This window comes from Chiloscyllium plagiosum, chromosome 19 (assembly GCF_004010195.1).
Source record: "Chiloscyllium plagiosum isolate BGI_BamShark_2017 chromosome 19, ASM401019v2, whole genome shotgun sequence".
NCBI classification, from domain to species: Eukaryota; Metazoa; Chordata; class Chondrichthyes; order Orectolobiformes; family Hemiscylliidae; genus Chiloscyllium; species Chiloscyllium plagiosum.
The window spans coordinates 20,690,411-20,715,558 of NC_057728.1; the positions used below are offsets into that span (position 1 = coordinate 20,690,411).

At 40.5% G+C, this 25,148-nt stretch overlaps 1 protein-coding gene across 3 annotated transcripts in view; it reads right to left on the bottom strand.

Moving 5' to 3' along the window:
- Nucleotides 1-25,148, bottom strand: part of fbln1 (fibulin 1) — a 176,551-nt gene that overhangs the window by 105,942 nt on the left and 45,461 nt on the right. For all 3 annotated transcript variants that reach the window (XM_043709278.1, XM_043709280.1, XM_043709279.1), the window contains 4 exons: nucleotides 22,230-22,295; nucleotides 15,793-15,894; nucleotides 12,683-12,820; nucleotides 9,094-9,231 (listed from right to left, as the gene is read on the bottom strand). In XM_043709278.1, the coding sequence (XP_043565213.1) occupies nucleotides 9,094-9,231; nucleotides 12,683-12,820; nucleotides 15,793-15,894; nucleotides 22,230-22,295 (444 nt within the window). The remainder of the gene's footprint in view (nucleotides 1-9,093; nucleotides 9,232-12,682; nucleotides 12,821-15,792; nucleotides 15,895-22,229; nucleotides 22,296-25,148) is intronic.

Genomic DNA, 25,148 nt, shown 5'->3' on the forward strand with positions numbered 1-25,148 from the left:
TAATGATGGTATAAATTCAAATCAGGATGATAAGTGGCTTGGAGGGGAACTTGCAGATGGTGGTATTTCCATGCATGTGCTGTTCTTGTCATTCTAGATGGTAGAGGTTGTGGCTCTGGAAGCTGTTGTCAATGGAACTGTGCTACAGTGAATCTTGTCAATAATACACATCGCTGCCACTGTTGATGAAGTGAGTGAATATTTTAATGTTGGTGAACAAGCTGTCTCATGGATGTGTTGAGCTTCTTTTGTGCTGTTGAAGCTTCATTCATTTAGATATTATAATACATTCCTGACATGTGCCTTGCACATTTAATAGATTTGGTAAAGTTACTCATTGTAGAATTCCCAGTCTTTAACCTGCCTTTATAGACAAAGCATTAAATGGCTGGCCTAGCTAACATTCTGGTTGATAGTAACCCCCAAGATGATGGTGGAGTGAAGATCAAATATGGTTAATTCCATTAAAAATCAAAAGGAGTTAGTTAATTCTGTGTTGTTGGAAATCATCATTGACTGGTACTTATGTGGTGTGTATATTACTTGACACTTACCAACCCAAGCCTGGATGTTGTTGAGGTCTTGTAACATATGGATACAGATGTTTCATTAACTGAGGAGCAGTGAACGGAACTAAATACAGGGCAACCATTGACATGAATCCCCATTTCTGACTTTATGATGGACATACATTCATTGATGAAGCAGCTGACGATGGTTGGGCTAAGGACACTACCCTGAGGAACTCCTGCAGAGATGTCCCAGGGCTGAAATGGTTGACTTTAAATAACTACAACTATCTTTCTTTGTGCCAGATATGACTCTGCCCAGTGGGGAATTTTCCCTGTGAGTCTCACTAACTTTAATTTGTTGGACCAAGGTTGTAGTAAGCTCCAGAGCTGACTGGTCCTATTGGAATTCAAAATGAACATCTGTGAAGAGTTGTTGTGTAACAAGTCTCACTTGATACCACTGTCGCCAATATCTTGTATAACTAAAGCTAATGATTGAGAGTGGACTGATGAGGTGATGATTAACCAGATTTGATTTGTTCTGCCTTTTGTGCACAGGATATATCTGAACAAATTTCACATTTTCAGAAAGATGCCAATGTTGCATCTGCAGTTAACAATTTGACCAGGGAGGCAGCTGGTGCTGGAGCATAAAATGTTGTATATGGGTCTGAAAGGGTTAATATTTGATTGAGATCATAACTGAATTGAATAATTTATTGTCACTTGCATTTTACAGTGAATAATACAGCAAAATACAGTGAAAAGCTTCAACTGCTGCCACAAACCGGCACCATTATGAACAATTTAAGAATAAAAAGAATAAAAGAAATCAATGAAAGCGAGTCTATCTTCATTCCGCCACCTCTGCCATAGGTCCTGAGCCCTGAGCCAATGACATCTGTGACTCCATGCATCTTCCACCGTTTCGCCATCCCTGGTGCCAGACCCACCAGTGTAAGAGTCGGCATTCTTGGACTCCATCTCTTTGCCGCTGGGCCCACCGCATTGACACTGCCACAGATGCTGGATCCCATACTGAACCCACACTTGTCCCACAACCCAGCTTGTCCCCAGCTCCTCTGCTGCCACCACCTCGCTGATAACCAAGAGCTCCCGGCTCTGAGCCTAGCACAATGAGGAGGTGCACTGCCACCTTGTTGATAACCGGGAGTCCCTGCTCCAGGCCTGCTGTGATCGCAACCAGGAGCCCCTGGCTCCCTTGCCACCTTGATACCAGAAATCCCCACTCTGGACATAGCATGCTGCCACTGCCACCTCACTAATGCCAGGAGTCCCCGCTCTAGGCCTAGTGCAACTAGGAGTCCCAGGTTCCACTGCCAGGCCAGGCTGCCGCTCCAAGTATCCTGCTCTGGCTACCCTTCTCTGAGATGTTGCCTTGCCGGAGCAGCCATCTTGAAAAATCTGCCACCTCCGATTGCTGGTGGAGTTTTGCTGCCGTGCCACAGGCGCTGAATGCTGGGAGGACATTCTCGCTGCCCCTGCCACCACCTCCAATTGCCAAGAGGATCTGTGTCTGCCACTACTGCCTCCAACCGCCAGGAGGCTGCCTTCATTCTGCGCACTGCCTGCTTTTGCTGTTGTGCCAATGCCACCAATTAATTTGCCACAAGAAGCTTTAAAGAGAACAAAAACAAACAAAAAAAAGAGAGAAAGTAAAAGAGCAGGAAGATAAAGAAGAAAAAAATAAAGAAAGCAGACAGGAGAAATGAGTCCCAAGCTCAAAAGCCCGCTGTAGCCCAGCTATTCCACTGCCATCTAGTACCATGGGGCACCATTAAGCACTACCCATTGCGAGGGATACACTCAAGGCAAGATTTTCCTAGCAGTCTTTGAAGTAATATACAATATACAACCTGCAAATTACTACAGAAATGCAAGATAATATGCCTTGTTTACTCAAAAAGACTTTTTGACCTGAATCTGTCAACCCTCACACATGCTTGTAAACATGAAACCTTAAGAACCTACATGCTTGGAAGATATGGATGGCAGCATGACAAGTATGCAGTACTGCTATCCATATCTTCCAGGAGGTTTTCAAGGTCTATAGCTTTTGTTGTAGCCAGTGCCTTCAGTCAGTTTTTGTTCATACATGGAGGGCATAAAAGGGAATCTCAAGATTGATTATCCACTTGGTACTCCCATGGCAGCATTGTCATTCATACTGACTTGCTGGGCTCCACCATCAATCATGACAGGGACATTTGGGGAGCTTCATTCTCCTGTTCATTGTTGAAGCATCCACCATAGTTCATGACGAGATATGGTAGAAATGCAGAGCTTTGATCTGATCTGTTGCTTGTTGGATTACTTGATTCTGTCTTTAGCATGCTAGTTTTGCTGTCTAGTCTGCATGTATGCGCATCTTGAAGCTTCACCAGATTGGCACCTCATTTTAGATATGCCTGGTGCTGCTCACCTCCTGCCCTCCTTATTGAACCAGGGATGGTGTTAGTAGGAGAGTGAGAGATTTGCTGGCATATCAGAATACTGCTTGTGGTCCAATACATCTGCCACTGCTGATGACCCATATCATCTCTTAGATGCCGGTTTTGAGCAGCTAGATTTGTTGTGAATCTATCCATTGGTAGCATTGTCATAATGTCATGTAACAAGATGAAAGATATGTTCACTGTGAGGATGGGACTTTCCATAAAAGTTGTGCAGTAGGTCAAGATAGCGATGCTATCATAGACTGATACAACTGAGACAGATAAATTGTTGAGGATGAGTTCAAATAATTTTTATTCTCAGTTGTTTGTTCCCTCACCATCTGTCACACAGCCAGTATGAAAACTGTGTTCTCAGCCGAGTATGTAGTACTGGCTAGTGAAGTCAATTTTGTGCTAGAGAACCACTCTTGGCAGTGGACATTGTAGTCACAGAGAGAGATAAACAGGTGCATAGCATGGAAACAGACCCTTTAATCCAACTCGTGCTTGCCAACCAGATAACCTAAATTAATCTAGTCCCATTTTCCAGCACTTGGCCCGTATCCCTCTAAACCCTTTGTATTCATGTACCCATTCAGGTGCCTTTTAAATATTGTAGTTTTAAGAAGTCCAGACCACAAGTTTCAAAGAATCCCGACAGTGTGAAAGCAGGCCATTCAGCCCATACTGACCCTCCGAACAAAATCCCACCCCATCCCTGTAACCTTGCATTTTCCATGGCTAATCCACCTACTCATCACATCCTTCAACACTATGGTCAATCTACCTAACCTACACATCTTCAGACTGTGGGAGGAAGCCAGACCACCTGGGGGAATCTCACGCAGATGAAAGGAGAAACCCAAATGGTGTTCAACATGGAGAAGCACTGATTTATCAGCTGAAGGAAGGCATTTGGCAATAACCTTTGGAGAGTTCCTTGTTTGAATTAGTACCCTGTGACCTCAGAGACCATGTTGGGGACTGCCAGGACAACACCTTCTTAACTGTCTGCCACTGTGTCACACCATCTCTGGTCCATCAGTCCTGCTGATGGGACTAGACATGCTGTAGAATGGTTATGAAGGAGTCTGGGATATTACTTATGAGGCATGATTCAGTGAGTATGACTACATAGGCTGTTGCTTGATTGATCTGTTGGACAGATCTCCCAATTTTGTTGAAAACTTCCCAAATGCTAGTGGCTTAAAGAATCAGGCAATGATTTTGTCACTGCCAGTCACTAGATTGTCACTGGGTGGGCTGTTTAGTTTTGTTCTTATTCAACTTGATACAACAGAATATTTAGCTATTTCAAACAGCAGTTTTGAGTTAACTACATTGCTGAAGGCCAGGAGTCACAAAGGCCAGACTGGGTAAGGATGTCAGATACCCTTTCCTGAAAGACAGGAGTGTACTAAATGGGTTTTTATAGTAATCCCATACATTACTGATTATCGTTGGTGAGGCAGTGAATCCAGGTTCTCCAGCTGGCATGATGGCACTTGATGAGGCATGTTTCTGGAGCTTTAGCCTGAATGTCTAACTTGTTAGTCCAGTAATATTTCCACTCTACCTCCAGCACCTCCAAAGAAACATAACATAGTTCTCTAATCTCATAGGTTTATGATAAAATTAGAAGTCACATGACTCCAGGTTATAGAAAATTGATTTATTTGAAATCACAAGCTTTTGGAGCACGGCTCTTTCTTCAGGTGACTTCTGTGTTTTCAAATAAATTTGTTAGTCTTTAACCTGGTGTTGTGTGATTTCTGACTTTGTCCACCTCACTCCAATACTTGCACCTCCACATCAGGATTATGATAGGTTTTGGTTGCTGTGTGGTGTAATATAATCCTGAGATTTCTTGTACGTGTGTCATGATTATTTGTATTCTGAAACATCACGCCCTTCTTCAGCAGATAGTATATTACAGTGACTCTGTGTTTGGGAAAAAATTCATATTAATCGCATGAATACATCAACAGAGGTGAAAGTATGAAGATGCTATTATAAATTTAGGATCATCATCCCTAATTTGCCTGAATTTCTCCTTCAACTTCTTTAGTCCTTTTAGATGATGGCACTTTTACAATGGGGTTAGATAGGGAATTCTAAAATGTTGATGCAAGGGTAATGACAAAACGGAAACATTTAAATCAAAACCAACAGGGCATGCAACATGGAAGTGAATGTTTCTCAATGATACTGCACTGAGCTTTATACCAAACTGAAAAAGGATGGACAAATGTAAAATGAAATTCTTAATTCAAAATACATGACCTTTTTTGTGCAAGTTAGGCATACAACACAAAGCTCTTCAACTTTTCCTTCCTTCCTTTTTAAAAGAATCAAATTCGGAGTTTGATAGATTACCAGTGATCACCATCATTTTCCACCAACTGCCTCAAAAGCTGAACTCACTACACCAGCATAAAACAGAGTGCAAAACAGAAGACTAAAGTGTAGCACCTCAAAACAGTCATATAGCACAGGAACAGGAGCAATAATTTCCCTCCTGAACAATTCTGAGTTACCTGTCACTCAAGCTCGCTTGCACAGGAGCAACACATACCTGTTTTGATAGATTACCTACAGTGTGGAAACAGGCCCTTCAGCCCAACAAGTCCACACTGACCAACCAAAGCGCAACCCACCCAGACCCATTCCCCTACATTTACCCCTGCACCTAATACTACAGGCAATTTAGCATGGCCAATACACCTAACCTGCACATTTTTGGACTGTGGGAGGAAACCAGAGCACCCGGAGGAAACCCACGCAGACATGGGGAGAATGTGCAAACTCCACACAGTCAGTCGCCTGAGGCCAGAATTGAACCCAGGTCTCTGGCACTGTGAGGCAGCAGTGCTAACCACTGTGCCACTGTGCAACCTGATCAAGCATTAAAGTATGTGCTATGCTTTTACAAGGAGTTTAACCATGTATACAAGAATGGATTATTTAAAACCCTGTTCATCTTGTACATCCAAATGATCTAATAATCAAGGATCATTGTAAAAAGAAAGGCTTACATTTATATAGCACCGTTAATGACTATTAGAGCCAATGAGGTACTGGTGAACGTGGTTATTGTTGTGAGATAGACAATCCGGGTAAACTGAGGGTAAATGTTGTAGCTGTTTGCCACCCAGATAGTTTCATTCTCAGTAAATCAAGTTCCTCAGCAGTGTGCACCAAAAAGAGGGCAAAAGAAAAATTGATTCAGAGTTAGCCCCTGGAGCTATGAAATAACCGGATCCTGTGTGCTTCTCAGAATTAGAAATTCCTTATCAATATTCTTCACCTCTGATTTTCTGACTAAGGCAAAATCTGTCAGGAGTATTTAGCTGTGAAGCTACACAAAAAAGCACCATGATGACTTCACGCATAATTTTGCATGATGGACTCAGTTGGATAATTACCGCAACCAGTTCATTGGTATATGTGAAATATTTAAGCTCAAATTTAAATGGAAAGCGGCACTCAATATTAAGTGTGAAACCAAATATTTCAATCCTTAAAAATATTTGTTAGATGTTGCTAACATTCTATGCAGGTTGGGAGAAATAATTACTAAGAAATAAGTAAAAGGAACAGCCATCCTACCAATTCAAATGTTTTCCCATGCTAACCTTTTGGAATTGGAATTACTTTGAAATGTGGCAACTTCCTTTGTAGAATCGGTTTTCTTCAGACATATGTAAAGGTTAACTGGCCAAATAAAGTCATATTTTAGACACATATATCTGAAGTACACTTGAACCAGTTTCTCTCATTCACTCTATACTATTGAATCTGAGGGATTTCTAAAGGAATTACCTGCCCTAATCCATTATGGCTAGTTGTATTGCAGTTGATAGCAACAGAACTAAGTGAAAACTATCAGCAAATAAAAATCAACTTTGTGGAACTTTATTGTAGTATACATAAAATATCCGGAGGAAAATGTGGGTAGCCTGATAGTACGTTTGCAGATGACACGAAGATTGGTGGAGTTGCTGCAAGTGCCAACAATAGGATATAGATAGATTGGAGACTTGGGCACAGAAATGGCAGATGGAGTTTAATCCAGACAAATGCGAAGTGATGCATTTTGGAGGATCAAATTTAGATGTGAATTATACTGTAAGTGGAAGAACCTTTAGGAACACTAACATACAGACGCATCTGGGCGGGCAGGTCCACGGTTCCCTAAAAGTGGCAACACAAGTGGCCAAAGTGATTAAGAAGGCATATAGCATGCTTGCCTTCATTGGCCAGGGCATGTGGTACAAGAGTTGGCAAACCATTTTGCAGCTATATAAAACCCTTGTTAGGCCGCATTGGAGTGCTGTGTACATTTCTGGTTGCCACACTACCAGAAGGACATGAAAGCTTTCAGAGAGTGCAGAGAAAGTTCACCAGGATGTTGCCTAGTCTCGAGGGAATTGGGAAAGGATAGGTTAAAAAAACTAGGATTGTTTTCACTGGAAAGACGGTGGCTGAGAGGAGACCTGATAGGTGTCTACGAAATTAGGAGAGGCATAGATAGCATGGATTAGATTAGATTAGATTCCCTACAGTGTGGAAACAGGCCCTTCGACCCTCACCGACCCTCTGAAGAGCAACCCATCTAGACCCATTCCCCTACATTTATCCCTAACTAATGCACCTGACACTATGGCAATTTAGCATGGCCAAATCACCTAACCTGCACATCTTTGGACCATCAGAGGCTTTTCCCCAGGGTTGAGGTTTGAATTACAAGGGGGCACAGGTTCAAGGTGAGAGGGGGAATGTATAAGGGAAATATATGAGGGAAATATTTCATGCACAGACTGGTAGGAGTTTAGAACACATTGCCAGAAGAGGTGGTGGAAGCAGGCACATTGGCGACATTTCAGAGGCATCTGGATGATTACACGAATAGGGCGGGAATAGAAGGATGTGGACCAAATAAGAGCAGAAGGTTTGTTTTTTAGTTTAGTTAGGGCATGATGATTGGCACAGGCTTGGAGGGCCGAAGGGCCTATTCCTATGCTGTACTTCTCTTTTCTTCTAAATTGTTCTAAAACTTTGAGATATGTGCAGCAAAAAAATGAAAAAGGTTACATCATGAAACCTTTCAAAATGTCAACTAATTTTATAATCTGCAGTTGCTTTTTAGGAACCTACTTTTGCAGGCGAGTGGAATCTTTGTGTGCCAAAGTTAAACAGAAACACAGGAACGAAGAGGGTGAGAAGAATGGGAAATCTGTTATGGGAGTAAGTTTAATGAGCTTTGGAATTTAAACAAAGATATCATGAAGTTTTGTCCTCATCAGAAAGTGCAGCGTGGATTTGAATTGAGCACAGACTCCTAACAAGATCACAGTCTAGCCTCGTAACAACCAAATCAGCAGAAAATAATTTAAAAATGTCTAAACTTTAACGTACATGAAATAACTGCACAGACGCTGGTATCCCGTCACTAAATCGCTCTTTATTTTTACATATGCACAGTACATGGGCTCTGACCTGCCAGTGCCGAGCAAGTCTCTAGAATGAGGAGACTCTCTGAATCTCCTGTTTATATCTGTCAGTCAGGGCTCCAGGTTAACAAACACAATCAAGGACCTCATAATCAATGAGATCCACTTGGCCCTCGTTCCAATCGCTTCAATACAAATTCCCAATATTACACTGTGCTTTGAACAAATCCCAATCAGATATCCCAGAGCTGGCATTCTCATGGAGACAAAACCACTAAGCGAAAATGTTATGAAATCACACTCCCCACAAGAAGTCTCACTCGCTAGGATTACATGTTGGGCATTTGGGAGAATAGTTAGAAAACGTAGAGACTATTAAACAAACAGAAGATCATGAAAAGCATGCATGGCTTCCCAATAAGCACAGTGTCACTTTAGGAGCATGGTTTTGTAAAATCCTTTTGATAGCATTGCACTGAGTATTTGATTATCTACTTGTTACCACTGACATTGAATTCATTAAGCTCTGAGACAAAGGACTTAATTAGCACAGCACTCTTCTTTATGGGAACAACATTAACGATACTCAAAATTCAGTTGATGGAGAAACCATTTGTTGACAAACTACTCCAAAATTGTTCAATACAGAATGTAAATGCTTTTATTTCTTACCAATGCAGTTCCCCAGAGCATCCTGCAGGAATCCAGTTCCACATTGCATTTTTGGCCGGCAGCGAAATGACCCTTGTGTATTCTGACAGACAAAGTTGGATCCACAGTTATGTGTTCCAATCTCACATTCATTGATATCTATCAGATTTCAAATAAAAATAATAAAATTATTCACCTGCTAAAACAAAAAGTTCAATATAGAAGCCAAAGAGTTGATAGACTCAATGAACCAAATTGCTGTATGATGGAAGGACATGGACAGAAAAGACATTCAGTGTATCTGCCCCAACCACCCAACAGCAGAGCTGTTCAGCGGTATACCATTTGATTTGAAATAGCAAAGGACAAAGTTGATATCATAACATAGCATGTTGTTTTCATGTTGAATGCTGGAGCAAGCTTGAAGGGCCAAATAGCCTACTCTTTCTCCTATTTTGTACATTAATATGCCTAGATTAAATCAGCATTTACCTATTGGCCCATCTGACCAGACAACAGATGGCTGGGGATGTTAAAAATAACAGCATTTTGTTGCTTCAGAAAGAAATACAAATGCCATATTGGAGAAACATCCCAAGAGCAAAGTTACTGGCATTGGCCACTGGAATCACAGGATCAGAAACAGCCATTAATCAACTTGAGACTTCTGACATTCAGTTAGATTATGAGTGAACTGTACTTCAATCATTTTTTATCTTCGTTGAATGCATATCCCTTGATATCCTTGCCAAACAAAACTTATTGATATCAGTCATGAAATATGCAGACTTTTGAAGAGAAAGTTACAAATTGTTGCTTTCCTATTCATTAAAAGTTATTTCCAAATTTCAATCTTGAATGGCTCTAATTTTAAGATTTGTGCCTTGTTCTGCATTCCTCTACCAGAAAAAAAACTATATTCTCTTTATCCATCCATTGAAATATGCCAGTTCATCAATTCAATGAAATACAGGTCAGGTTTCTGCAATCTACCCTTATATTTTAACCTTTTCAGTCCCAGCAACTTTGTGGTGAATCTACATTCCACCCTTCCCAAAATCTACATGGGTGAATTTTCATCTCCTTGGTGCGGTGAGAACAATGTCAAGAAAGATGAGAAATAAGGTGTAAATGAAATTAAAACTCAGAACCTCGATGTCAAAAAAGAGTTTTCCTGTTTGCTCCTTAAGCTTTAGACAATGACTTCAGAATCTCACTACTGAGTGCAACATCTTACTTCCACATGTTTGTATTCCATTCGTACAACTTGGTTTATTTCTATGTCATTTTCAAATCTGTCCCTTCCTGAGATACTAAACAGTACAAATTCCCAAAATGTAAGACAGATGAGTACCTGGTGGCTGCAGGTCACTGAATGCTGATCTGAGTCATCATGCAATTGTCACTTCATCATGGTGTCCCTACATATTCCCTGAACTCCAGCCTCCTCAACACTCGGCTATATTTAGTCTGTGGATGACATCACAGTCAGTCATAGGGTTGGTCCATTTACATGATGGGGCTTGGCTATTATCAGTCATGCATTTGTTCTTGCCAGAGTCCAGGGATCAGTGTCCTTACTAACAAGGGATTGAGCCAATTTGCCAGGCAAAACAAGTGCAGTCAATCTGGGAATTGCAAGTAAATCATTCAGGAAGATGTGGAGAAATCAGTCTGAGGTCTGGGGTGTGCTCAGTTGGGCTGTCCTGTCAAGTCAATCCTTGGGGATTTGCTCAATAAATGATCTCTTTGACTGGTACTTCCGCAGAATATGGCATCATAGGCAAGGAGGTGGCAAGTGGAATGGCTGGACACTTCCGGGGGGTCCTAAGAAGATTCTGTGTATCCTCTGCGTGGCTTCTCCTTCCTGTAAGTGCCTGTTGGCACATCTTTGTCTTTGAGAGGAAGGGATACCTGGAGTCAGGTCAATGTCCCTCATCTCCTCTTGCTTTGTCATTGATCCTGAGCACCAATGGATGGAAGCCTGTAATTCTGAGAGTTGTAGTCCACATGCCTTGGTTAAATGTGTGTGCAATGGCAGAATCGAGTGGGTAGTGGCTTAGTGGATGTTAGGAAATAGAGAGAAAGTGGTGATTCTAACCCTTTGTGAGTGCAGATGATCATTGACCTTGCTTCTACACTGGCATGTCAGGTTAGGTGTATCTGGTGGGATGATCATTTTCTGCAGGAAGAAAGGACAGCCTTCCTCTCCACCACTTGACAACTCAACACAAATCTCACTTGACAAAGCATTTTTAGCTGAATATTCCACCCAGTGTCTTTCCTAACTTTTGATGGGATGTAGGAGCAAGTGACAGTTTGAGCTGGCCCAGATTCCTTGAGAGTGACAGGCATCTGGCATCAGAACAGCCTGATGATGTGTGATGAAATTCACAATTTAGTTTGGAATTTTGTTAATTTAGTACCCACCCCAACTCCCATCCTATGAGCATTTAGTGGTGGAGAGAATATTTAATTAGGCAGGCAGAGGATGCTTAAGCCTTTCACAATCTTGCCTCTGCCCTGATTGAGTGGCAGAAAGGCACTTGGATCACCTTCTCACTCTACCATCATTGCACTGTCCAGGAGGGTTGCTTGCCAGCTCCAAATGAAGAATTCCTCATTCAAAGACACTCAACGTCTAACCAAGAACTCTGGCATTGAGAAAGTAGGACTGACTAAAACACCAACCCTGGCAAAAACGACCACAAAGAACAAAATGGTTCTCCAGATGGCTCTGTTGTTAAATACATTACTCTATGAAACCAATACAGGCACGACCATGTCAGCTGTGGTTAATACATATGGCTGCAGTAAGCCTGGCTTGGTCAAGAGGTAAGAAAAAGTGTGAAAGAGCTTTTGTTTCTTATGTCAGTTGGTTATCGTAAGAGCACTAGCTTACACAGATAGGACTAGGCTCAATAACAAATTTGTTATCAAATAATTTATCAGTTCTTAATTTCAGCTCATAAATGAAGATTGATCAGGGTGACTAATGCTTCTGGAGTCTAGTTAGGATACAATCTTATTTCTATTCTAGAATATGGAGTTGGGCAGGGGCACAAAATAGATGGTATTGGACCTGTTATACCTAGCGTCTGATATTCAGTTTCACTGCATTCAGTGAAATCAAATAAAGGGATTGTGTTTCACGGGTGGTTGATAGACTGACACCCATCTTATGGCAACAGCAAGAAACATTTCTACCTATTCATATTTTATTCAAAATCATAATATTTCAGTTCTATTTCAGCATGTGAACAGGATTTTTTGATGGAATTGTATCCCATGAACATTCTGGTTTCCAGTGCCAAACAGGTACAGTACATTTATAATGAGCAATGGTGAGATAATGGTGAGTTCTAATGTCAATGCTGTCAGGAAACTTTGATTCCCAAAATATCAGTGCTTCCTACATGTTTGTCAGTGATAAAAATAAACAATTATCTGGTTGATTATTTGCTGCTACTATAATTACACACGTGTCTGTGTATATACATATATATACACAGACACATGCTAGTACACAAGCAATTGCACACACACGGACACATGCCAGCACACGGACACACGTGTTTCGATATTTAATGCACCTCTGTTCAGTACCTACCCTTGCATTGATTGTTTTCAGTCAGTTCATAGCCTGTGCCACAGCCTATCTCACGCAGACATTGATAGGACCCAATAGTGTTGATGCAACGTTGTCCTGCTTGACATGGATGTGGCAATGACAGACACTCATTGATATCTGTATTGAGCAACAAAAACTAGTCAGAATCTTTTCCGTGCTCCCCTAGTAATGGTAACACATGCTGATATATTGACCATAGTTATTGGCAGATGTTCCTTTACCTTGCCTGAGCACCTTAATTTACCCTTTAGCCTTTATAGTGAATGGACTCTGGAGGAAAGGGATATGAGGAATGATAGGCAAACCAGATTCTGTTCTCACTCATTTTCCATAAAAACACATTCTAACAACTTAGCTGATCTAACTTCATGACTAAGAGTGGAGACCTCCAAAGACTCATATAGGCTGGGGAAATAATTTTTATACTTCCACTATAATGAAGGAAGGTAATTAATCCTTTCCAGGATCTATTATGTTATTCTGGTGAAGATTTTTGATGCATCATAACTCCCGCAATCTCCTTGACTAGAATGTCATTATTTATTCAGTCATTAAAATTCAAGAAGCGACATGGGAAAAGATTTGACACTCTTCTACATTTTGGTCAGAAGCAGCAAAATCATTCTCATAGATGCCTGTTTGAAGCACACATTTCAACATAGACCATAGGAAACGCTATTTTCTCATAACTTGGGGACTAGATATTGGTTTGAGGTGGCACCAAAATAAGGCAAGAAGACTTACCATGTTAACTAATTCTCCTCTTCCTCCTACTAGTATGGATCTCATCCCCCAATAATTCAACAAAGTAATGAACAGTACAGGGATTTGAAGACCAGCCATTTCATTTGTCTTTCCATATCATTGTTATTGACCTATATGCGTGCACTGAGGTGGTAGTTCTTTATTATTCTCACTGAGAAATGTAAAGATTCCAGGGAATGAGTGAGAGAGTTCAGCAGGGGTTTGAAAGGAAGTGGCTATAAGGATAAAGGATTCACTGTTTGGCGCCTTCCATAAGTCCTTAGATTCTGGAATGGTCCCAGCAGATTGGAAGTGAGGAAATGTAAAACCATTATTCAAGACGTCTGAGAAGCTCTTGGAATTGAGGAGGATTATATCAGAATGCTTGAGGATTTGTTAAAAGACAGAAAACAGAATAGGAATAAAGTTGTAATTTTCAGTTTGTCAAGTTGTTATCAGTGAGGTCCTGCAAGGCTCAGTTTTGTGGACTCAGCTATTTTACGGGACTTTGAAGAGTCTGCAAAGGAATATTGAAAGATTAAGTGAGTGAGCAAGACCATGGAAAGTGGAATAGAATGAGGAGAAATATTGAGCCAGTAACCTTTGCAGAAACAAATAAAGAAACAGAACAGAGATAGGTGGAGGGGTAGACCATACAGGTATTCTGTCACTCAGTACAATCATGATCTGTGGCCTCAATTGCACTTTCCTACTCACTCCCATATTCCTTGATTACCCAAGAAACCAAAATCTGTCCATCTTAGCCTTAAATATAATCAACGACAGAGCATCAGAACCCTGTGGAATAGAGAATTCCAAAGATTCACTATCCTTGGTGTAAAGAAATTTCCCTCAGTGGAGTGGTAAATAATTGACCGCTTATCCTGAGAATATCTCCGTGTCCTATTTTCTCCTGCCAGTGGAAATAATTTCTCAGTGTCTACTCTGTCAAACCCCTTAAGAACATTGCATGTTTCAATTAAGTCACCTCTTATTCTTTTTAACTCCAGAGAATAACAGCCCAATTTACTCAGCTTCTTAGTTGGACATTTCTTCCAACCCAAGGACATGCTAGTGAATGAAAGTTAGCCTATAAACAAATCAAGCAATAGGAAAAGCAAATGGTACATTGACCTTTAAGGCCAGTAATTTGAAGTGCAAGTGTAAGGAAGTCTTACTCCAACTGGACAAATTGTTAGTGAGATGACACCTAGAGTACTTTGGACAGTTTTGGTCTCCCAATGAGAGGAAGGATATACTTGCCTTAGAGCATTGCAATAATAGTTCATTAGACTGACTCTTGGAAAGAGATTGTTATCCTATGAGGAGAGATGGAATATGATGAGTGAATACTGTCCAGAGTTGGAAGAATAAAATCTGATTTCAGTATATTGACAGGTTAATTTCAGTGCTGGACAGACTGATACTAGGGTTCATAGTTTATTGAGAAGGATCATACATTGAAGCTCAGATGAGGCAAATTGTTTTACTCAAAGGGTTAAAATGTGTGCAAATCTCTCTATCCCAGAGGTCCTTGAATGTTCAGTTATTGAGTACATTCAGGGTTGAGATCAATATATCTTTGGATTCTAAGGGCATCAAGGAATATAGTGAACAGGAAAGATTAATTGATGTTAAAGATCACCTCCAAGCAGTAAGTGGCACAGCAGGTTCAAGGGGCAAAATTTCCTACATTACTGATATTTCTCATGCTTGTATGTTACTGTAGTTTTTCAAACTGTTCCTCAGCTAGGTATGCTCAACGTTCTTTGAGAATGCTTTGCTGAGATATTTTTAAACAGCAGTCCCAGAAAATAATCAAGCCTTAGTTTAATTTGTTGTCAACATGTTTTTGAACTTGATTTGCCTTGATCAGAAATAGAGATGGTCTCATGATATTACTTCTTCCGAACTCATTTATAGATCAAAGTAAAAGGGAACAGAAATACCAGGAACAATTACTGTATGCAGTCTTTATACCAATGACCATAAAGTCATAAAAACATACAGTTCAGGAAACCATTTGATGCATTGTGCCTACACTGATTCTTTGAAACAGCACAATCCTTAATATTAGTGATTTATGGAACTTAACAGGTAAAGCATTTCAGGTCCTGACAAATCCAAGTGAAAAGATTTCTCCTCATATCCCCTCCAGATCTCTTTTTAAGCTCTTAAATCCATGCTGTCATTATTGACAGTTTAATCATTTTATTTTACTTTAGTCGCATGCAAGTTTTGTCGTTTGGCCTTAATTTCTTGCAATCCACTTTCTCCTTGATGATTGCATTATACTTATTTAAGAGAGAGAGATGTTGGAAGTAGAAAAAATCAACTGCCAGTACCTTCACACGTGACATTATCACTCCTCAGCTTGTAGCCATCAAAGCAAGAACAGTCAACACTGGTCACTGTGTCAGTGCACCGCTGTTGGCAGGGTCCGCCACCTGTAAGGAAAATAACGGAAGAAAATAAATGATTCAGAAACAAATAATCTTTCCTCAGGTGTCACACTTGCTCTTTATTCAATTCACACAATAGCTTGCAACATCAGACTCCACTTTCCCCTAAACATTTGGGCAATTTGACAACATCAACATAGAAATGCAATATGCTGTCTTTTTAGACTAAGGCTGTGCACAAAACACTTGGAGATGCAGGCCAAAACTTTTGACACCATAGCACTCAGTTTTTCAATCCACAAAGGGAGTTGTTTTGCCTTCGAAATGGCATTATCACACAATTCTAGTGTTAACCATTTAGGTACCATTTTAGAGAGGATTTGTACAGCATCACCAAAGTATGAGCCAGAGGTTTGAAGAATGGGCAAGTCATGTTGTCAATCAGTATTTGAGACTGGTTTGTCAATATTGCTGCCACTTCTGAGCTCAAAACTCCAGCTACGATTCTTTCTCAAGCTTACACAGCTGAATATGTGTTTAGCAACAGGAAGGATTCACCTAAAGGCACCATTTATAACTTTGAATTCAGCTGCTGATCGATTTCTACTGACTCTAACTGTGACTATAGATGGGTTTGATGGCTTCCATGTTCAAAATTGGTAGAACTAACAAGGTCTGGTGTGTGACATGCTGAAGGGCTTTCTTCTGAAGTGCATAAATCACTAGCTCCCAATTAGTTTGCATCTCCCTTGGACTATATTATGGCAAGGAGATTGATCTGACATTACACAATGAGAGCAATAATTAAATTAGCAATTCTCCAAACTGAATCTCAGTGAGGAACAACTGAAGCAGGCATTGTATGCAATACCTTCCAGTTTCCTATTACTTCCTGCATCAGAGACAACCAAGAGGTTCTGTATCATAAGATAATTTATAAGTGTCATTCTTTTTTTGAAAACAAAAACACAAATGGTTGACAATGAGACTTTGAAAGAATTTCAGGCTTTCATAATTCAGGCACTATACATAAACAATGGAATGCAATGCAACCAATAGTATTGCTCCATCAAGGACAATTTGGTACATCACAAAACACAATGAAGCATGCAGAGGAATGACCAGCACACTGGCAGAGCCTTTGTGCTTTAGTTTTAGGGCATCCCTTTGTGCCATTTGCATTTGTGCCACAAGAACAAACTAGAAGATGGTGACTAGATGGTCTTTTATTTGAATACCTCATGGTTCTAGGCTGCATGGGCGGCTTGGATTGCTGAGAAATTGCCTCTGTCTTTAATATTCTCATCAAGTAGTAAAGAGCAATGACTTCCTAATTCTAGCACTGGAAGACATCACACCAGCACTGGCATTAACAAAGGCTTTCAGAAATGTTGATGTCAGAAATGGCTACCAGTACAACCATTTCTACTAGGACAGAACTGAATTCTAAAGAATCATATCAGACTTGAAATGTTAATTGTTTCTCTCTTTACTGATGCTGCCAGATCTTTTCAGTTTTTCCAGCATTTTTTGTTTGCATTTCAGTCCAATCTTTGACTGATACAAATACCTGCCTCTATCTCTTCACCTTGAAATGAGATTTCCTGAAAAAGAGTTATACCCGAAATGTCGACTTCCCCACTTCCTCATGCAGCCAGGCTTGTTCTTCAAGCCTTCTGCTTGTCTACCCAGGATGTTTTCAGCAGAATGTAGGCCAGACATGCAGAGGATGTAAAAGAGCAGTTGGCATTGTCAATAAGATCTGTATCTATCGTATAGATGAGAAAGATGATGACCCCATCTGCATTAACCACCAGCCATCTTCCTTTGAGCTGGGTGTAACTTCATCCATTGGAGAAGTTTCCCCTGATTCCCATTGATTTCAATTTTGCTGGGACTCCTTGACGCCACACACTTGGTCAAATATTATCTTGATGTCCAGAACAGACACTCTCACCAGAGCTCAAGTTCAACACTTTTGTCCATGTTTGGACTGACGTTGTGTTGATGTCAGCAGCTGAATGGTACCCAAACTGAGCATTGGTAAGCAGATTATTGTTGTAAATTTGTCATCGCCGAAGATACTTCTTCACTTGACTGATGTTCAAGTGTACTTGGCTGGGTTGGATTTGTTCTGGTGAGAAGAAAGCTGCTACTTGCAAGGAGAAAAGTGTATCACTTTTTATTGCTACTCCCCTAGAGTTCCTATTCCTGCATTTTGGAACATGAATGCAGCAACTAGGATCAGAACAATGTCTTTGAGAGCTGGAAGCTTTGATTGAGAGATTGCAGTATCTCTGTAAACAGGAGGGTTTGTGGTTGGTGTGGTGTTCTATGTAATGGAGAAAGTGACGACTGAAGAAATATTGGGCAAATGAAAGCTTAGTTTAAAAAAACTACAGTCACAAATTGGCTAAATTGATCATTAAAAAGAGCTTGGTCTTTCTTGCTGTTTCTTTATTGCAGTAAGATACAATCTCTTATTCTCATTAACATGTTGTAAACTTTTTTTTTCTTTCTTTCATACTGGTATTTCTCCTCTACTACCAACTAGGTGTCCTCTTCATGATCTGTTCAAAAGTTCATTTCTTGCAACATGCTTCATTTGAGCAATGCTTTCATTCACAGCAACAAGAGTCTTTGCTGAATGTTTATTGATGGGTTCCAAAAGCACTGCTGGATTTGGAGAAGAAAGAATAATTCTTGAAGCACAAGCAAGGCTTGCGTGACTTTGCCTCACACGTAAACTAGACATCATCCTTGTCTCAGGACCTACTACAAACTATTACACAACCTTATCTCTATTAACTCCCTGCATTATGGATAGAGCTATCTGGTTATGGGATCCACTTCTGATGCACATTTTGCTATTAGTACCAAATTGGGACCTAGTTGGCAGTATAACACATGAAGTTATACAAGATGGTAAATTCAAGTCAATCATAGGAAATAGGAAAGTGTTGGAAGGCTAGAAACGACAGAACATGTCAGATAACCAGTTTTTCAAATATTCTTCTCACAATCTACAGGAAGTATTTGCAGAATCTCCCAACATTTGAAAACAAATTTAAGTTTTGGATAAACTTAAACTTTAGAGAGTTAACATTCTTAGAATGAAAAATAGCCATTAACATAAAATAAATAACTGCGCTTTTTGGAGGTAGCTTTAAAAGTGGAGGATATGGACATAATAGTTAGGTTTATCAGAGAGACTAATCAGTCTGATTTTACATCTTATGGAAGTGAATGAGGTTTTAGTGAGTTAAAATCAAGCCTTTTGAGGTTAACATATCAATATAGGATAAGAGACAAAGGGTGGAGACAAAAGTTGGCAGCTCGCTCCTGATTAGATTTGTGAGAAGTATAAAGGAACTCCGATGAGCTTCAGAAGATCAATGGGGTAACACAATTATATGGTCCAAGTATAGAAGCATTGATTTTTTTCTGCCAGTAGATGTCAGTAAATAACAATGAGGTTTTGAAAAGAAGTATAAAAGATTCATGTGTGTGTGGTATAATTCCTCATGAAGATTAAATGTGTATGTTTATTATGGTTGAATTGTGTATGTATTATAAAAAATGCAGATTGTAATGAAAGAGGCTTTTCATCCATGTAACAAGAAATCTTATTCCAGGAAGGTCAGCATAACCTACTTGAATTGTCAATAAGGCAGAGGGTGAGGGCTCAAAGCAGAGTTTCACATGGTAAGCTAATTGTGAACTATGAAGACTGTTGTTACCAAAGTAAATGGAGAAGCTATTCTTTGATAGCAACATTCCACAAACAGCACTGAGATAAATAGTAAATTACTTGTTTTTTGTTGGTGTGAGCTGAATAGAGGAAAGTTGACCAGGCTCCAGTGAGAATTCCTTCCTCAGACAGCAACACAGTCACAGATAGACATTCACAGTACAAAAAGAGGCTCCTTGGCCTGAATTTTGCAGTTAGGAGCAAAAGAACAGTGCTCACCATTCACCTTACTGACAGTCATCCATAAAGTTTCACAGTCCTTTAAATCGAGACTTGCTGTCATGCACAGTCTGAGCTCGTATGACGCACTGTACAGGATGTCTGTGAGCAGGCATAACACACTGAGGCTCTTCAAACACTAAAATTCCCACTGAGACACAGAAGGCTGAATTTTTACTTTGCTTACAAACTACAACTGAAGATGGTCTGAATGGCACAGAGACCCCAGCACCAGTCAGTTTTCCATCCCAGATAATCAGCAAAACTTTGGGTGGATTAGGGGAGGGGTTGACAGTCACAGAGAGGCACCATTGACTAATCAAGAGGAGGAAGTGAGTCAATTAGGGCAAGTTAGCAGGTGGGTTTAATCATGTTGGCTGCCATTCCCATAGTTTTGGGTTGGGTGGAGGGAGAGGGGATGAGGTAAAAAGATAACTCATTGGGGGAGCTGTTGGAGTGAGCTGGGACAGAGGTTAAGAGCCTATTGCTGGGGAGGGACATTGGAATTGGAGTGAAACAGTTATTAGGGTCCGAGGTGTGGAAGATTCTAGGCTTGGTGGAAGAGAGGTCAGAGATCTCGTGGGGATTTGGAGCCATGTGGGTGGTGGCTTGGATCAGAGACTTTATGGGAAAGGTTGGGAGGGGTTCCCTATTGTGTGGGTTCCTTAGGCAGGCAAATAGGAAGGTGTAAAGGCCTCCTGTAGGAGCCATCTAATCTTGAACTGGGTAGAACTGCTGGGTTCTCCATGGCTTAGGAAAGCTAACCAACCAGTGAAAATTTAAAAACTGAAAAGTAATTAAGTTCTCATCCTCATTAAAATTGAAGTACCAACACAGCTTCTCGGAGCAGGCTGGCTCCACAACCATGTTCAAAGCCAAAAGGTGGGTTAACAGCTAGGTTTGGTCAGAATCTGATCTTTAACACTTGACCCAAATCCATTCAGCCGCTTTAGGTTAAAATTCTTTAGCCTTTAGGAAGTATAAAGCAGAATTATAAATTAGATTTAAATTGTATAGAAATCAGAATAAACAAAGAGAAAGGGTGGGAATAAAAGAGAAAGCTAGAAGAAAGAAAGATAGAACAGACAGAAACAGCAAAAATAGTAATATCATTTAGTTTTAAAATCTCCAATGCTTCTGTAATTCTGAAGGATTGAGATGTCACCTGCAAAATAAATGTTCATTTAACTTCTCATTTAACTTCTCGTTTGGCAATAATTAACTATTAATACAAAAGCAAGATAATACAGGTGCTGGGAGTCTGAACTAAGAGCAAAAACAGCATCTGTAAAAAGAAAGAGTTAATTTGTCAAAGTGATGATTTTACATCAGAACTGAAGAGAAATAGAAGAGTATTTAGGCCAATTCAAACAGCCCAAAAAGAACCAAGGAGGAGATTGGTGATAGGGTGGAGAGAGACATTAAACATTTATTACCATATTATTAAATATTCAGATACTTTTGAATGCACCAGGCTTAACCTTTAGTCTTTAGTGCACAATTAACTTGGGTTCAAGCCATTGCAGGCCTTTCACTGCCAAGTCTATTGCAGAGGACAGCTACAGTACACCCTGTGAATAGCAAGACACACTGACAGCAACTCTGGACTTCTACATTTAAATATGCTGTGTAGACGCCAGAAGTTCATGTTGCTCCATAATAATGGTATGCATTAACAACCTCATTAATGCAAAATCTAGGTCACTGTGTGTGTGCCAGCTTTGTTTCAGCAATCCATAACAAATTTCACAGCCCTGCCCTCTCCCCATGGCATTGCAGACTTCTCCATTTCAAATATTTACTTGATTTTCCTTAAAAAGGCATAACCATCTCTATTCATTCACTCTAAATTCATTCCATCCCAAAAATAATCATCTATATAAAGTAATTAATCATAATCTCTCTTTGTTCTCAGTAATAGTTCTCTAGGAATTTCAATCGAACAGAAGATCAGTGAGTATAACAAACAGCCACCTATTCTGAACGATTACTAAAAATAACTCTAGGCATGGTGTATTAATTACTGCCTCAATTCACCTTCCCTTATTTGAAATATGCGGAGCTATTGTAAAATTACAATCATGTTCTGAGGGTTGGTGCCCAAAGTCCACAGCTATTCCCGCTATAATAATGGCTCATGAGAAAATGCATACGACAGGGATGAGGGAATTAATTAATTATGTAATCATCCATTACAAAGGTTCCATTGTGCCTCCTTTAAGACAGTTGTTTCATAAAATATTGTGGAAATTGGTGGCAGTGGCTGGCTTTAAGTGTACAGCACAAAATAAAGCTTTGACCTTTCAAAAAATATATTTCTTCATAATACAACAAAGAAAAGTGTTGAGCGGCTATGAAAGAAAGAAGAGTCCAAGTCTCGCTGAGTGGGTATAACAGTGATCCTCCATACCTCTGCATCGATCATTCAGGAATGGATCCTCCAGCTCGAGTAATGGTTTTCTGAGTTGGGAACTACCTGTCAAAGAAAGAAATGGGCAGTGTTCATGAAAATGCACTACACACATCAAAGAAACTTGGATCGTAAACTGATTTCAGTTGACTTGTCATTTTACCTTGGAATTTTCACTTGCAAACTTGGTATATTGAGAAATTATAAGTCAAAACACTTAACAGCAGTAAGATTAGATTAGTTACAATGTGGAAACAGGCCCTTCAGCCCAACAAGTCCACACCGACCCTCTGAAGAGCAACCCACCCAGACCCATTCCCCTATGCCTAACACTACGGGCAATTTAGCATGGCCAATTCACCTAACCTGCACATCTGTGGGAGGAAACCCATACAGACACGGGGAGAATGTGCAAATTCCACACAGACAGTCCCCTGAGGTGGGAATTGAACCCAGGTCTCTGGTGTTGTGAAGCAGCAGTGCTAACCAGTGTGCCACCATAAGTTGGATGAAAAATGTATGATTGTGAATTTCATTGGATGACTTCGCTAAGTATCCTGTTATAATCAAAAAAATACATGAACAAGATTTTTCTAAAAAATATAAGCAGAATAACAATCTGAAACTGAAAGAAATGAACACTTGACCCCAGATTGTGAAATAATTCATTGAAATTATACAAGAAAGGATTCCAGAAGGGATTTATTTCAGTTACTGAATGTCAGCATATGTTCCCATCAGTGTGCAGTTTTGTGGTTTGCAAGACCATGTCAGAGGGCAGCTAAAAATCAACCAATTATTGTGGGTTGAGACTCACACTAAGGCTATACTAAGCAAGGACAGCAGATTCTCTTCCCAAAACGACAGTAGTTAGACAGGTTTTTACCACAACCTTTTGTGTCGTGATCATCATTATTGAAATTATATTTTCTTGAAATTTCTAATTTGTTTAATTATTCTCGATTTTTTAATTAATGGAAATAAATTCTTCAGCTGCTACAGTGAGATTTAAACTCTCGGATATACATAAACGTTGTAGCACTCCAGACGGGGTGTTCTGTATTGGATCATGTGGAAATGCCAAGACATCTTGTTCAGACAGAATTACCCAGGAAAATGAAAATTCCAAAAATTGCTCTATATCTGGAACCCTCTGAAAGTGTCCCTATTAGTCAGAGAAGTTGGAGGATTCCTACTCACTTCAGCTTAATAGTTATCCAGGAAAAGTTAGAGGCTTAGAAACTGAACCTACTTCCTGAGTACTGTTAAACCAAACCCTAATTCATCATTGACCACACCTCTTCCCAACCACAACCACAACACCCAGCCCCCAGCCTGCGATGCTGCCAAACCCAACAATCACACTCTCCAAACTAATCCAATGTCACTGGACCCAGCACACTCCTCCTGATCCAACCTCACCCACTGGATCCAGCAAATCCCTATCAACCCAATCCCATTAGATCTAGCACCGACCCATGAAGTGATCTGACCCTACTGCACCCGGCACTTGCCCCTCCTTAACATAATCCCCATGTACCAGGTGACCACCATCCTGAACCAATCCTAATAAACCAGGCAACTCCCCACTGTCCCAAACTCAATGATTCAGCTGACACCTCCCTGACCGAGTCCAAGTAAACCATGTAACCCCCCCAATCCAGCCCATTAAATCAGATGACACCCACTGACTCAATCCCAATGGATCATGCAACTGACCCCCAATTCCAATGTACCAGGCAATGCCTCAAGACCCAAACCCATCCCAATGGACAAGCCAGCTCCCACTCACCCAACCCCAATGGACAAGGCAACCCTACCCACTGACCAACCCCAATGGACAAGGCAGGCAACCCCCCCCACCAACCTAACCCCAATGGACAAGGCAATCTCACTTCCCACTAACTCAACCCCAATGGACAAGGCTAGCTCGATCTTCTCACTGACCATAAATGGAAATACACACCATTGCTGGGATATACTGGCATCCCTGGCAATGGTGCAATTTTTAAAAGGTCATTGTGCCTTTTAATTGATTGCCAGTCAAGTGCTAGCAATCCTGAGCTACCCTGCTTAGTTGCACACAAATTGCCCCAGGCATCACAGACAGCAAGAAACTGGCATCCTACTTTGAAGACAGGACTTGAATGTCCTTGTGGACAGAGAATGCAGATGGGGGCTGTCCTCTTCTCACATGACCAGCAGAAGAGGCCACAATGCCATACCAGTCTGGTTCAATTTTGCTACCTCGGTCAGTCAGGTGTCCTCAGTATCAAGCAAGGAGGAAAGAAAGTCAATGACCTTATGCACTCCACCAGGGTAAATGTCATTATCTTCTCTCTGCTACTGTACCCACTTCCCACAAAGCTCTAGCATAACATCTTCCTTAACTTGCTCTCCCCCACTCCAATCCCCAGCACTACTACTGTCACACAGCCTTTGAGTTGCCTACATCACTCAATCAAGCATTTGTGTTGTGGTAAACCCATAGTGCTATCAAATAGGGCTCCAGGATTTGATCCATATTACAGCAAGTCTATTCTCAAAAGCTCACAAAACGTTTTTCTCAGCATCTTTCGCATTGTTAATAGTAATTGCATCCCTAACCAATGGCCATTTGGATACAGAACTGGCTCAAAGGTAGAAGACAGACGGTGGTGCTGAAGAGTTGTTTTTCAGACTGGGGGCCTGTGGCTAGGTGCCACAAGGATCGGTGCTGGGTGCACTATTTTTCATCATTTATATAAATTATTTGGATGTGAACAGAGGAGGTATAGTTAGTAAGCTTGTAGATGACACCAAAATTGGAGGTGTAGTGGACAGTGAAGAAGGTTACCTCATAGTACAATGGGATCTTGATCAGATGGGCCAAAGGGTTGAGAAGTGGTAGATGGAGTTTAATTTAGATAAATGTAAGGT